This window comes from Bombina bombina, chromosome 5, assembly GCF_027579735.1.
Source record: "Bombina bombina isolate aBomBom1 chromosome 5, aBomBom1.pri, whole genome shotgun sequence".
In the NCBI taxonomy this organism is placed as follows: domain Eukaryota; kingdom Metazoa; phylum Chordata; class Amphibia; order Anura; family Bombinatoridae; genus Bombina; species Bombina bombina.
The window spans coordinates 1,165,617,711-1,165,633,104 of record NC_069503.1 but is presented as its reverse complement, the minus strand read 5'-3'; the positions used below and the strand labels follow the sequence as shown (position 1 = coordinate 1,165,633,104).

Here is a 15,394-nt window from a genome sequence, read left to right as displayed (position 1 = left end):
CATATTACATATTGCTCTTGTATACATGTAATACTTACTGTTACTGCTGTACATAATCATGTTGCACCATATTACATACTGCTCTTGTATACATGTAGTACTTACTGTTACTGCTGTACATAATCATGTTACACCATATTTACATACTGATCTTGTATACATGTAGTACTTACTGTTACTGCTGTACATAATCATGTTACATTATATTTACATACTGCTCTTGTATACATGTAGTACTTACTGTTACTCCTGTACATAATCATGTTACACTATATTACACACTGCTCTTGTATACATGTAGTACTTACTGTTACTGCTGTACATAATCATGTTACATTATATTTACATACTGCTCTTGTATACATGTAGTACTTACTGTTACTCCTGTACATAATCATGTTACATTATATTTACATACTGATATTGTATACATGTAATACTGTTACTGCTGTACATAATCATGTTACACTATATTTACACACTGCTCTTGTATACATGTAGTACTTACTGTTACTCCTGTACATAATCATGTTACACTATATTTACATACTGCTCTTGTATACATGTAGTACTTACTGTTACTGCTGTACATAATCATGTTACACTATATTTACATACTGCTCTTGTATACATGTAGTACTTACTGTTACTCCTGTACATAATCATGTTACATTATATTTACATACTGCTCTTGTATACATGTAGTACTTACTGTTACTCCTGTACATAATCATGTTACACTATATTACACACTGCTCTTGTATACATGTAGTACTTACTGTTACTGCTGTACATAATCATGTTACACTATATTTACACACTGCTCTTGTATACATGTATTACTTACTGTTACTCCTGTACATAATCATGTTACACTATATTTACACACTGCTCTTGTATACATGTAGTACTTACTGTTACTGCTGTACATAATCATGTTACACTATATTTACACACTGCTCTTGTATACATGTAGTACTTACTGTTACTGCTGTACATAATCATGTTACACTATATTTACACACTGCACTTGTATACATGTAGTACTTACTGTTACTGCTGTACATAATCATGTTACACCATATTACATACTGCTCTTGTATACATGTAGTACTTACTGTTACTACTGTACATAATCATGTTACACTATATTTACATACTGCACTTGTATACATGTAGTACTTACTGTTACTCCTGTACATAATCATGTTACACTATATTTACATACTGCTCTTGTATACATGTAGTACTTACTGTTACTGCTGTGCATAATCATGTTACATTATATTTACACACTGCTCTTGTATACATGTAATACTTACTGTTACTGCTGTACATAATCATGTTACACCATATTGCATACTGCACTTGTATACATGTAATACTTACTGTTACTGCTGTACATAATCATGTTACACTATATTTACATACTGCTCTTGTATACATGTAGTACTTTCTGTTACTCCTGTACATAATCAGGTTACACTATATTTACATACTGCTCTTGTATACATGTAATACTTACTGTTACTGCTGTACATAATCATGTTACACTATATTTACACACTGCTCTTGTATACATGTAGTACTTACTGTTACTGCTGTACATAATCATGTTACACTATATTTACACACTGCTCTTGTATACATGTAGTACTTTCTGTTACTGCTGTACATAATCAGGTTACACTATATTTACATACTGCTCTTGTATTCATGTAATACTTACTGTTACTGCTGTACATAATCATGTTACACTATATTTACACACTGCTCTTGTATACATGTAGTACTTACTGTTACTGCTGTACATAATCATGTTACACTATATTTACACACTGCTCTTGTATACATGTAGTACTTACTGTTACTCCTGTACATAATCATGTTACACCATATTTACACACTGCTCTTGTATACATGTAGTACTTACTGTTACTGCTGTACATAATCATGTTACACCATATTTACACACTGCTTTTGTATACATGTAATACTTACTGTTACTGCTGTACATAATCATGTTACACTATATTTACACACTGCTCTTGTATACATGTAGTACTTACTGTTACTCCTGTAAATAATCATGTTACACTATATTACACACTGCTCTTGTATACATGTAGTACTTACTGTTACTGCTGTACATAATCATGTTACACTATATTTACACACTGCTCTTGTATACATGTAGTACTTACTGTTACTGCTGTACATAATCATGTTACACTATATTTACACACTGCACTTGTATACATGTAGTACTTACTGTTACTGCTGTACATAATCATGTTACACCATATTACATACTGCTCTTGTATACATGTAGTACTTACTGTTACTCCTGTACATAATCATGTTACACCATATTTACACACTGCTCTTGTATACATGTAATACTTACTGTTACTGCTGTACATAATCATGTTACACTATATTTACACACTGCTCTTGTATACATGTAATACTTACTGTTACTGCTGTACATAATCATGTTACACTATATTTACACACTGCTCTTGTATACATGTAGTACTTACTGTTACTGCTGTACATAATCAGGTTACACTATATTTACATACTGCTCTTGTATACATGTAATACTTACTGTTACTGCTGTACATAATCATGTTACACTATATTTACATACTGCTCTTGTATACATGTAATACTTACTGTTACTGCTGTACATAATCATGTTACACTATATTTACACACTGCACTTGTATACATGTAGTACTTACTGTTACTGCTGTACATAATCATGTTACACCATATTACATACTGCACTTGTATACATGTAATACTTACTGTTACTGCTGTACATAATCATGTTACACTATATTACACACTGCTCTTGTATACATGTAGTACTTACTGTTACTGCTGTACATAATCATGTTACACTATATTTACACACTGCTCTTGTATACATGTAGTACTTACTGTTACTGCTGTACATAATCATGTTACACTATATTTACACACTGCACTTGTATACATGTAGTACTTACTGTTACTGCTGTACATAATCATGTTACACCATATTACATACTGCTCTTGTATACATGTAGTACTTACTGTTACTCCTGTACATAATCATGTTACACCATATTTACACACTGCTTTTGTATACATGTAATACTTACTGTTACTGCTGTACATAATCATGTTACACTATATTTACACACTGCTCTTGTATACATGTAATTCTTACTGTTACTGCTGTACATAATCAGGTTACACTATATTTACATACTGCTCTTGTATACATGTAATACTTACTGTTACTGCTGTACATAATCATGTTACACTATATTTACATACTGCTCTTGTATACATGTAATACTTACTGTTACTGCTGTACATAATCATGTTACACTATATTTACACACTGCACTTGTATACATGTAGTACTTACTGTTACTGCTGTACATAATCATGTTACACCATATTACATACTGCACTTGTATACATGTAATACTTACTGTTACTGCTGTACATAATCAGGTTACACTATATTTACATACTGCACTTGTATACATGTAGTACTTACTGTTACTCCTGTACATAATCATGTTACACCATATTTACATACTGCTCTTGTATACAAGTAGTACTTACTGTTACTGCTGTACATAATCATGTTACACCATATTTACATACTGCTCTTGTATACAAGTAGTACTTACTGTTACTCCTGTACATAATCATGTTACACTATATTACACACTGCTCTTGTATACATGTAGTACTTACTGTTACTGCTGTACATAATCATGTTACACTATATTTACACACTGCTCTTGTATACATGTAGTACTTACTGTTACTCCTGTACATAATCATGTTACACCATATTTACACACTGCTTTTGTATACATGTAATACTTACTGTTACTGCTGTACATAATCATGTTACACTATATTTACATACTGCTTTTGTATACATGTAATACTTACTGTTACTGCTGTACATAATCATGTTACACTATATTTACACACTGCTCTTGTATACATGTAGTACTTACTGTTACTGCTGTACATAATCATGTTACACTATATTTACACACTGCTCTTGTATACATGTAGTACTTACTGTTACTCCTGTACATAATCATGTTACACCATATTTACACACTGCTTTTGTATACATGTAATACTTACTGTTACTCCTGTACATAATCAGGTTACACTATATTTACACACTGCTCTTGTATATATGTAATACTTACTGTTACTGCTGTACATAATCATGTTACACTATATTTACACACTGCTCTTGTATACATGTAGTACTTACTGTTACTACTGTACATAATCATGTTACACTATATTTACATACTGCTCTTGTATACATGTAATACTTACTGTTACTGCTGTGCATAATCATGTTACACTATATTTACATACTGCTCTTGTATACATGTAGTACTTACTGTTACTCCTGTACATAATCATGTTACACCATATTTACATACTGCTCTTGTATACATGTAGTACTTACTGTTACTGCTGTACATAATCATGTTACACCATATTACATACTGCTCTTGTATACATGTAGTACTTACTGTTACTGCTGTACATAATCATGTTACACTATATTTACACACTGCTCTTGTATACATGTAGTACTTACTGTTACTGCTGTACATAATCAGGTTACACTATATTACACACTGCTCTTGTATACATGTAATACTTACTGTTACTGCTGTACATAATCAGGTTACACTATATTTACACACTGCTCTTGTATACATGTAATACTTACTGTTACTGCTGTACATAATCATGTTACACTATATTTACACACTGCTCTTGTATACATGTAGTACTTACTGTTACTCCTGTAAATAATCATGTTACACTATATTACACACTGCTCTTGTATACATGTAATACTTACTGTTACTGCTGTACATAATCATGTTACACCATATTACATACTGCTCTTGTATACATGTAGTACTTACTGTTACTCCTGTACATAATCATGTTACACTATATTTACACACTGCTCTTGTATACATGTAATACTTACTGTTACTGCTGTACATAATCATGTTACACTATATTTACACACTGCTCTTGTATACATGTAGTACTTTCTGTTACTGCTGTACATAATCAGGTTACACTATATTTACATACTGCTCTTGTATACATGTAATACTTACTGTTACTGCTGTACATAATCATGTTACACCATATTACATACTGCTCTTGTATACATGTAGTACTTACTGTTACTGCTGTACATAATCATGTTACACTATATTTACATACTGATATTGTATACATGTAATACTGTTACTGCTGTACATAATCATGTTACACCATATTACATACTGCTCTTGTATACATGTAGTACTGACTGTTACTCCTGTACATAATCATGTTACACTATATTTACATACTGCACTTGTATACATGTAATACTTACTGTTACTGCTGTACATAATCATGTTACACTATATTTACACACTGCTCTTGTATACATGTAGTACTTACTGTTACTGCTGTACATAATCAGGTTACACTATATTTACACACTGCTCTTGTATACATGTAATACTTACTGTTACTGCTGTACATAATCATGTTACACTATATTTACACACTGCTCTTGTATACATGTAGTACTTACTGTTACTGCTGTACATAATCATGTTACACTATATTTACACACTGCTCTTGTATACATGTAGTACTTACTGTTACTGCTGTACATAATCATGTTACACTATATTTACATACTGCTCTTGTATACATGTAGTACTTTCTGTTACTCCTGTACATAATCATGTTACACTATATTTACACACTGCTCTTGTATACATGTAATACTTACTGTTACTCCTGTACATAATCATGTTACACTATATTTACATACTGCACTTGTATACATGTAGTACTTACTGTTACTGCTGTACATAGTCATGTTACACTATATTTACATACTGCTCTTGTATACATGTAGTACTTACTGTTACTGCTGTACATAATCATGTTACACTATATTTACATACTGCACTTGTATACATGTAGTACTTACTGTTACTGCTGTACATAATCATGTTACACTATATTTACACACTGCTCTTGTATACATGTAGTACTTACTGTTACTGCTGTACATAATCATGTTACACTATATTTACACACTGCTCTTGTATACATGTATTACTTACTGTTACTGCTGTACATAATCATGTTGCACCATATTACACACTGCTCTTATATACATGTAGTACTTACTGTTACTGCTGTACATAATCATGTTACACTATATTTACACACTGCTCTTGTATACATGTAATACTTACTGTTACTGCTGTACATAATCATGTTACACTATATTTACACACTGCTCTTGTATACATGTAATACTTACTGTTACTCCTGTACATAATCAGGTTACACTATATTTACACACTGCTCTTGTATACATGTAGTACTTACTGTTACTGCTGTACATAATCATGTTACACTATATTTACACACTGCTCTTGTATACATGTAGTACTTACTGTTACTGCTGTACATAATCATGTTACACTATATTTACACACTGCACTTGTATACATGTAGTACTTACTGTTACTGCTGTACATAATCATGTTACACTATATTTACACACTGCTCTTGTATACATGTAATACTTACTGTTACTGCTGCACATAATCAGGTTACACTATATTACACACTGCTCTTGTATACATGTAATACTTACTGTTACTGCTGTACATAATCATGTTACACTATATTTACACACTGCTCTTGTATACATGTAATACTTACTGTTACTGCTGTACATAATCAGGTTACACTATATTTACACACTGCTCTTGTATACATGTAATACTTACTGTTACTGCTGTACATAATCAGGTTACACTATATTTACACACTGCTCTTGTATACATTTAATACTTACTGTTACTGCTGTACATAATCAGGTTACACTATATTACACACTGCTCTTGTATACATGTAGTACTTTCTGTTACTCCTGTACATAATCAGGTTACACTATATTTACATACTGCTCTTGTATACATGTAATACTTACTGTTACTGCTGTACATAATCAGGTTACACTATATTTACACACTGCTTTTGTATACATGTAATACTTACTGTTGCTGCTGTACATAATCATGTTACACTATATTTACACACTGCTCTTGTATACATGTAGTACTTACTATACCCGCTAGCTCTGTGCATTAACGCATTGTAAAGTTGTACCCTCCTACTTTCACCTTTTTATTTTCTGTTTTAGGCCTCACTTGATGTGCACATGATGGTTTTGGACAACCGGTTCCTTTTTCCTGGCTAATTTTTATGACGTTTTCTATTTATCCTCTTGCTTATTGGCCATATGTCAGCTCCATGCATTGCTGATCTTTCCTTCAGTTGGTTTCATTTTTTTTCATAAGATGTCTTCTGATGCCCTCCTGGAGATGCAGGAATTGGTCTCATTGCCACTAAATGACGATTGCTGTGAACCCCTCACAGAGAAGCTTGGATTTCTCCTGATGGACATTGCATCTCCCCGTGGGCAGGAAAGAGTTACCAGAAGTTTGAGGGAGGGCAGGAGAGTGCCCCTGCAGTAATAGACTGTGACTAAATATGTAATGCATACACACAGATGTGTGTGCGTGGCACTAGAAGCGAACACGTGTATATTATATATGCTATGATCGTAGCTCTCCTGCTGTTGTCGTGTGTGTGACACTTTCCTCCTAAAGTTAGCATTAGTGTGTGTGAGGAGAATACAAGGGGCATATGACCAGCACACGCACGAAGAGTATAGAACTGTGTGCTTCTTGTTGTCGCTCTGTGTGCAGATGTGAGTATTACAGTGTATATATATCAGGGCTTTTTTGTTATCAGCCCTTGCACTGTGTGTAAATGGGTTGGGGGGTGTCTGAAATATCAGGTTTGTTTTTAATGCAGCCGATATAGACAAATTTATTTTGTAGAAACTGTTGATAACTGTGTTGTTGTTTTTTGTTTTCCTGACTACTGTTTGTTAACCACTGCTAGTGACTGCACCAGCTGGGTTATACAAGTACTTGTACCAACTGCTAGTACTTGTGATCTCACTAGTTGTAAGTACACTTGACTGCCCCATTTGTTAGTTCTAGTGATCAGACCAACTGTTAGTACTAGTGACTGCACCAGCTGGGTTATACAAGTAATTATGCCAACTGCTAGTACTTGTGATCTCACTAGTTGTAAGTACACGTGACTGCCCCATTTGTTAGTTCTAGTGATCAGACCAACTGTTAGTACTAGTGACTGCACCAGCTGGGTTATACAAGTAATTATGCCAACTGCTAGTACTTGTGATCTCACTAGTTGTAATTACATGTGACTGCCCCATTTGTTAGTACTAGTGATCAGACCAACTGTTAGTACTAGTGACTGCACCAGGTGGGTTATACAAGTAATCATACCAACTGCTAGTACTTGTGATCTCACTAGTTGTAAGTACATGTGACTGTCCCATTTGTTAGTACTAGTGATCAGACCAACTGTTAGTACTAGTGACTGCACCAGGTGGGTTATACAAGTAATCATACCAACTGCTAGTACTTGTGATCTCACTACTTGTAAGTACATGTGACTGCCCCATTTGTTAGTACTAGTGATTAGACCCAACTGTAAGTACTAGTGACTGCTTCAGCTGGGGAAATACAAGTAATCGTTCCAACTGCTAGTACTTGTGATCTCATTAGTTGTAAGTACTAGTGACTGCCCCATTTGTTAGTACTAGTGACTGCACCAGCTGGGTTATACAAGTAATCGTACCAACTGCTAGTACTTGTGATCTCACTAGTTGTAAGTACATGTGACTGCCCCATTTGCTGGTAGTAGTGATCAGACCAACTGTTAGTACTAGTGACTGCACCAGCTGGGTTATACAAGTAATCATACCAACTGCTAGTACTTGTGATCTCACTAGCTGTAAGTACATGTGACTGCCCAATTTGTTAGTACTAGTGATCAGACCAACTGTTAGTACTAGTGACTGCACCAGGTGGGTTATACAAGTAATCATACCAACTGCTAGTACTTGTGATCTCACTACTTGTAAGTACATGTGACTGCCCCATTTGTTAGTACTAGTGATTAGACCCAACTGTAAGTACTAGTGACTGCTTCAGCTGGGGAAATACAAGTAATCGTTCCAACTGCTAGTACTTGTGATCTCATTAGTTGTAAGTACTAGTGACTGCACCAGCTGGGTTATACAAGTAATCGTACCAACTGCTAGTACTTGTGATCTCACTAGTTGTAAGTACATGTGACTGCCCCATTTGCTGGTAGTAGTGATCAGACCAACTGTTAGTACTAGTGACTGCACCAGGTGAGTTATACAAGTAATCATACCAACTGCTAGTACTTGTGATCTCACTAGCTGTAAGTACATGTGACTGCCCAATTTGTTAGTACTAGTGATCAGACCAACTGTTAGTACTAGTGACTGCACCAGCTGGGTTATACAAGTAATCATACCAACTGCTAGTACTTGTGATCTCACTAGTTGTAAGTACACGTGACTGCCCCATTTGTTAGTACTAGTGATTAGACCAACTGTTAGTACTAGTGACTGCACCAGGTGGGGAAATACAAGTAGTCGTTCCAACTGCTAGTACTTGTGATCTCATTAGTTGTAAGTACTAGTGACTGCCCCATTTGTTAGTACTAGTGACTGCACCAGCTGGGTTATACAAGTAATCGTACCAACTGCTAGTACTTGTGATCTCACTAGTTGTAAGTACATGTGACTGTCCCATTTGCTGGTAGTAGTGATCAGACCAACTGTTAGTACTAGTGACTGCACCAGCTGGGGAAATACAAGTAGTCGTTCCAACTGCTAGTACTTGTGATCTCATTAGTTGTAAGTACTAGTGACTGCCCCATTTGTTAGTACTAGTGACTGCACCAGCTGGGTTATACAAGTAATCGTACCAACTGCTAGTACTTGTGATCTCACTAGTTGTAAGTACATGTGACTGCCCCATTTGCTGGTAGTAGTGATCAGACCAACTGTTAGTACTAGTGACTGCACCAGCTGGGTTATACAACTAATCGTACCAACTGCTAGTACTTGTGATCTCACTAGTTGTGAGTACACGTGACTGCCCCATTTGTTAGTTCTAGTGATCAGACCAACTGTTAGTACTAGTGACTGCACCAGCTGGGTTATACAAGTAATTATGCCAACTGCTAGTACTTGTGATCTCACTAGTTGTAATTACATGTGACTGCCCCATTTGTTAGTACTAGTGATCAGACCAACTGTTAGTACTAGTGACTGCACCAGGTGGGTTATACAAGTAATCATACCAACTGCTAGTACTTGTGATCTCACTAGTTGTAAGTACATGTGACTGCCCCATTTGCTGGTAGTAGTGATCAGACCAACTGTTAGTACTAGTGACTGCTCCAGCTGGGTTATACAACTAATCATACCAACTGCTAGTACTTGTGATCTCACTAGTTGTAAGTACATGTGACTGCCCCATTTGTTAGTACTAGTGATCAGACCAACTGTTAGTACTAGTGACTGCACCAGGTGGGTTATACAAGTAATCATACCAACTGCTAGTACTTGTGATCTCACTACTTGTAAGTACATGTGACTGCCCCATTTGTTAGTACTAGTGATTAGACCCAACTGTAAGTACTAGTGACTGCTTCAGCTGGGGAAATACAAGTAATCGTTCCAACTGCTAGTACTTGTGATCTCATTAGTTGTAAGTACTAGTGACTGCACCAGCTGGGTTATACAAGTAATCGTACCAACTGCTAGTACTTGTGATCTCACTAGTTGTAAGTACATGTGACTGCCCCATTTGCTGGTAGTAGTGATCAGACCAACTGTTAGTACTAGTGACTGCACCAGGTGAGTTATACAAGTAATCATACCAACTGCTAGTACTTGTGATCTCACTAGCTGTAAGTACATGTGACTGCCCAATTTGTTAGTACTAGTGATCAGACCAACTGTTAGTACTAGTGACTGCACCAGCTGGGTTATACAAGTAATCATACCAACTGCTAGTACTTGTGATCTCACTAGTTGTAAGTACATGTGACTGCCCCATTTGTTAGTACTAGTGATTAGACCAACTGTTAGTACTAGTGACTGCACCAGGTGGGTTATACAACTAATCGTACCAACTGCTAGTACTTGTGATCTCACTAGCTGTAAGTACATGTGACTGTCCCATTTGCTGGTAGTAGTGATCAGACCAACTGTTAGTACTAGTGACTGCACCAGCTGGGGAAATACAAGTAGTCGTACCAACTGCTAGTACTTGTGATCTCACTAGTTGTAAGTACATGTGACTGCCCCATTTGCTGGTAGTAGTGATCAGACCAACTGTTAGTACTAGTGACTGCACCGGGTGGGTTATACAAGTAATCGTACCAACTGCTAGTACTTGTGATCTCACTAGTTGTAAGTACATGTGACTGCCCCATTTGCTGGTAGTAGTGATCAGACCAACTGTTAGTACTAGTGACTGCTCCAGCTGGGTTATACAACTAATCGTACCAACTGCTAGTACTTGTGATCTCACTAGCTGTAAGTACATGTGACTGCCCCATTTGCTGGTAGTAGTGATCAGACTAACTGTTAGTACTATTGACTGCACCAGCTGGGGAAATACAAGTAGTCGTACCAACTGCTAGTACTTGTGATCTCACTAGTTGTAAGTACATGTGACTGCCCCATTTGCTAGTAGTAGTGATCAGACCAACTGTTAGTACTAGTGACTGCACCAGGTGAGTTATACAAGTAATCATACCAACTGCTAGTACTTGTGATCTCACTAGCTGTAAGTACATGTGACTGCCCAATTTGTTAGTACTAGTGATCAGACCAACTGTTAGTACTAGTGACTGCACCAGCTGGGTTATACAAGTAATCATACCAACTGCTAGTACTTGTGATCTCACTAGTTGTAAGTACACGTGACTGCCCCATTTGTTAGTACTAGTGATTAGACCAACTGTTAGTACTAGTGACTGCACCAGGTGGGTTATACAAGTAATCATACCAACTGCTAGTACTTGTGATCTCACTAGTTGTAAGTACATGTGACTGCCCCATTTGTTAGTACTAGTGATTAGACCCAACTGTAAGTACTAGTGACTGCTTCAGCTGGGGAAATACAAGTAATCGTTCCAACTGCTAGTACTTGTGATCTCATTAGTTGTAAGTACTAGTGACTGCCCCATTTGTTAGTACTAGTGACTGCACCAGCTGGGTTATACAAGTAATCGTACCAACTGCTAGTACTTGTGATCTCACTAGTTGTAAGTACATGTGACTGCCCCATTTGCTGGTAGTAGTGATCAGACCAACTGTTAGTACTAGTGACTGCACCAGCTGGGTTATACAAGTAATCGTACCAACGGCTAGTACTTGTGATCTCACTAGTTGTAAGTACATGTGACTGCCCCATTTGCTGGTAGTAGTAGTGATCAGACCATTTGTTAGTACTAGTGACTACACCAGCTGGGTTATACAAGTTATCATACCAACTGCTAGTACTTATAATCTCACTAGCTGTAAGTACATGTGACTGCCCCATTTGCTGGTAGTAGTAGTGATCAGACCATTTGTTAGTACTAGTGACTGCACTAGCTGGGTTATACAAGTAATTGTACCAACTGCTAGTACTTGTGATCTCATTAGTTGTAAGTACTAGTGACTGCCCCATTTGTTAGTACTAGTGACTGCACCAGCTGGGTTATACAAGTAATCGTACCAACTGCTAGTACTTGTGATCTCACTAGTTGTAAGTACATGTGACTGCCCCATTTGCTGGTAGTAGTGATCAGACCAACTGTTAGTACTAGTGACTGCACCAGCTGGGTTATACAAGTAATCGTACCAACGGCTAGTACTTGTGATCTCACTAGTTGTAAGTACATGTGACTGCCCCATTTGCTGGTAGTAGTAGTGATCAGACCATTTGTTAGTACTAGTGACTACACCAGCTGGGTTATACAAGTTATCATACCAACTGCTAGTACTTGTAATCTCACTAGCTGTAAGTACATGTGACTGCCCCATTTGCTGGTAGTAGTAGTGATCAGACCATTTGTTAGTACTAGTGACTACACCAGCTGGGTTATACAAGTTATCATACCAACTGCTAGTACTTATAATCTCACTAGCTGTAAGTACATGTGACTGCCCCATTTGCTGGTAGTAGTAGTGATCAGACCATTTGTTAGTACTAGTGACTGCACTAGCTGGGTTATACAAGTAATTGTACCAACTGCTAGTACTTGTGATCTCATTAGTTGTAAGTACTAGTGACTGCCCCATTTGTTAGTACTAGTGACTGCACCAGCTGGGTTATACAAGTAATCGTACCAACGGCTAGTACTTGTGATCTCACTAGTTGTAAGTACATGAGACTGCCCCATTTGTTAGTTCTAGTGATCAGACCAACTGTTAGTACTAGTGACTGCTCCAGCTGGGTTATACAAGTTATCATACCAACGGCTAGTACTTGTGATCTCACTAGTTGTAAGTACATGTGACTGCCCCATTTGCTGGTAGTAGTAGTGATCAGACCATTTGTTAGTACTAGTGACTACACCAGCTGGGTTATACAAGTTATCATACCAACTGCTAGTACTTATAATCTCACTAGCTGTAAGTACATGTGACTGCCCCATTTGCTGGTAGTAGTAGTGATCAGACCATTTGTTAGTACTAGTGACTGCACTAGCTGGGTTATACAAGTAATTGTACCAACTGCTAGTACTTGTGATCTCATTAGTTGTAAGTACTAGTGACTGCCCCATTTGTTAGTACTAGTGACTGCACCAGCTGGGTTATACAAGTAATCGTACCAACGGCTAGTACTTGTGATCTCACTAGTTGTAAGTACATGTGACTGCCCCATTTGTTAGTTCTAGTGATCAGACCATTTGTTAGTACTAGTGACTACACCAGCTGGGTTATACAAGTTATCATACCAACTGCTAGTACTTATAATCTCACTAGCTGTAAGTACATGTGACTGCCCCATTTGCTGGTAGTAGTAGTGATCAGACCATTTGTTAGTACTAGTGACTGCACCAGGTGGGTTATACAAGTAATTGTACCAACTGCTAGTACTTGTGATCTCACTAGCTGTAAGTACACTTGTGACCGTTCCATCTGCTGGTACTAGTGATCAGAAGAACTATGTACTAGTGACAACACCAGCTGCAAGTACTTGTGACAGCCCCATTTGCTGGTACTAGTGGTTTTATCAGTACCCCTCTCTCTCCCGCTGTTTCTTCCACTGATGATTGGGGATTCAGGTTTATATCTTAGACTGATGATCTTTCTAGTTTTATTAGATTCACAGTTGGTTTGGGGCATTGAATTTGCGGTTTAGTATTCAAGAGCTTAAAGAACTAATCTTATTCATAATATAGCCACAAGCGCATATTATTCATCCACAAGCTCATCTTCAGGATGCAGCCACGAGCCCTTCTTTAGGACGTAGCCACAAGGCTATATTATTAATCCATAAGCCCATCCTATTCAGGAAGTAGCCCCGAGCCCATCCTATTCAGGACGTAGACTCAAGCCCATCTTACTCAGGACAAAGCCAAGAGCCAACATTACATCGGATAGAATAATAGACAACTCAGTCTAGAGTCCGAGCTTGTAGTTAAGCTCCGTAGATGGGAGCTTAGTTAATAATTGGTATGTTCCCAGCTCTGCAGTGCGCTAGTAACATTTTTTTTCTTCCACGATCAATATATAGAGACTCTTTACCGCTAGTGTTTTTTCTTCCGTCCCTTGGTAGTGATCCTCTGCTACCCAATTATAAACAAAAACTGATAATATTGCTTCAGTTTCTACATGTCATGGTTGATTTGCATTGGTTGCATTGTTTTTATTTGTAAAATGTATTAACCAAATTTATTAAAATTCTTTCAAATAGTAGTTTTGTGCTAATGATTTAGTTTTTGTAAATAGTTTTTATTTTGTAGGACCATGCTCATTATTGGTGATCCAGTTCTTCAAGGCCCTGATAAAAGTAAAGATGTATCTGAAACCGTTTTGCTCATATTATACCTCCTCTCCTAATACAGATTACACAATAGAGATGTAGAAAGACCGAAATAAGAGCAGCATTTATAACATTTATTAAAGCCCCAATAGCTATACAACAGATTGACGGCCAATCATCCTCTCCCAACTGCTGACTATTATCTAAGATCTTTCATTAGTACTTTATCTTGAGAGCGGTTTATCTCACTGGATGTGAAGGAGACACCGATATTACAATATAATGCTTAAGAAAGGGAAAAAAATATTTATTTCCTTTAATTGGCAAGAGTCCAT

The 15,394-nt window shown here is 36.8% G+C and overlaps 1 protein-coding gene across 1 annotated transcript in view; it reads left to right on the top strand.

Moving 5' to 3' along the window:
* MAF1 (MAF1 homolog, negative regulator of RNA polymerase III) overlaps nucleotides 1-14,992 on the top strand; it is a gene marked incomplete in the record, with an annotated part of 161,163 nt that extends 146,171 nt beyond the window's left edge. Inside the window, 1 exon segment of the mRNA XM_053715512.1 lies at nucleotides 7,295-14,992. Coding sequence (XP_053571487.1) covers nucleotides 7,295-7,316 — 22 coding nt within the window.
* Between the last annotated feature and the right edge of the window lie 402 nt (nucleotides 14,993-15,394).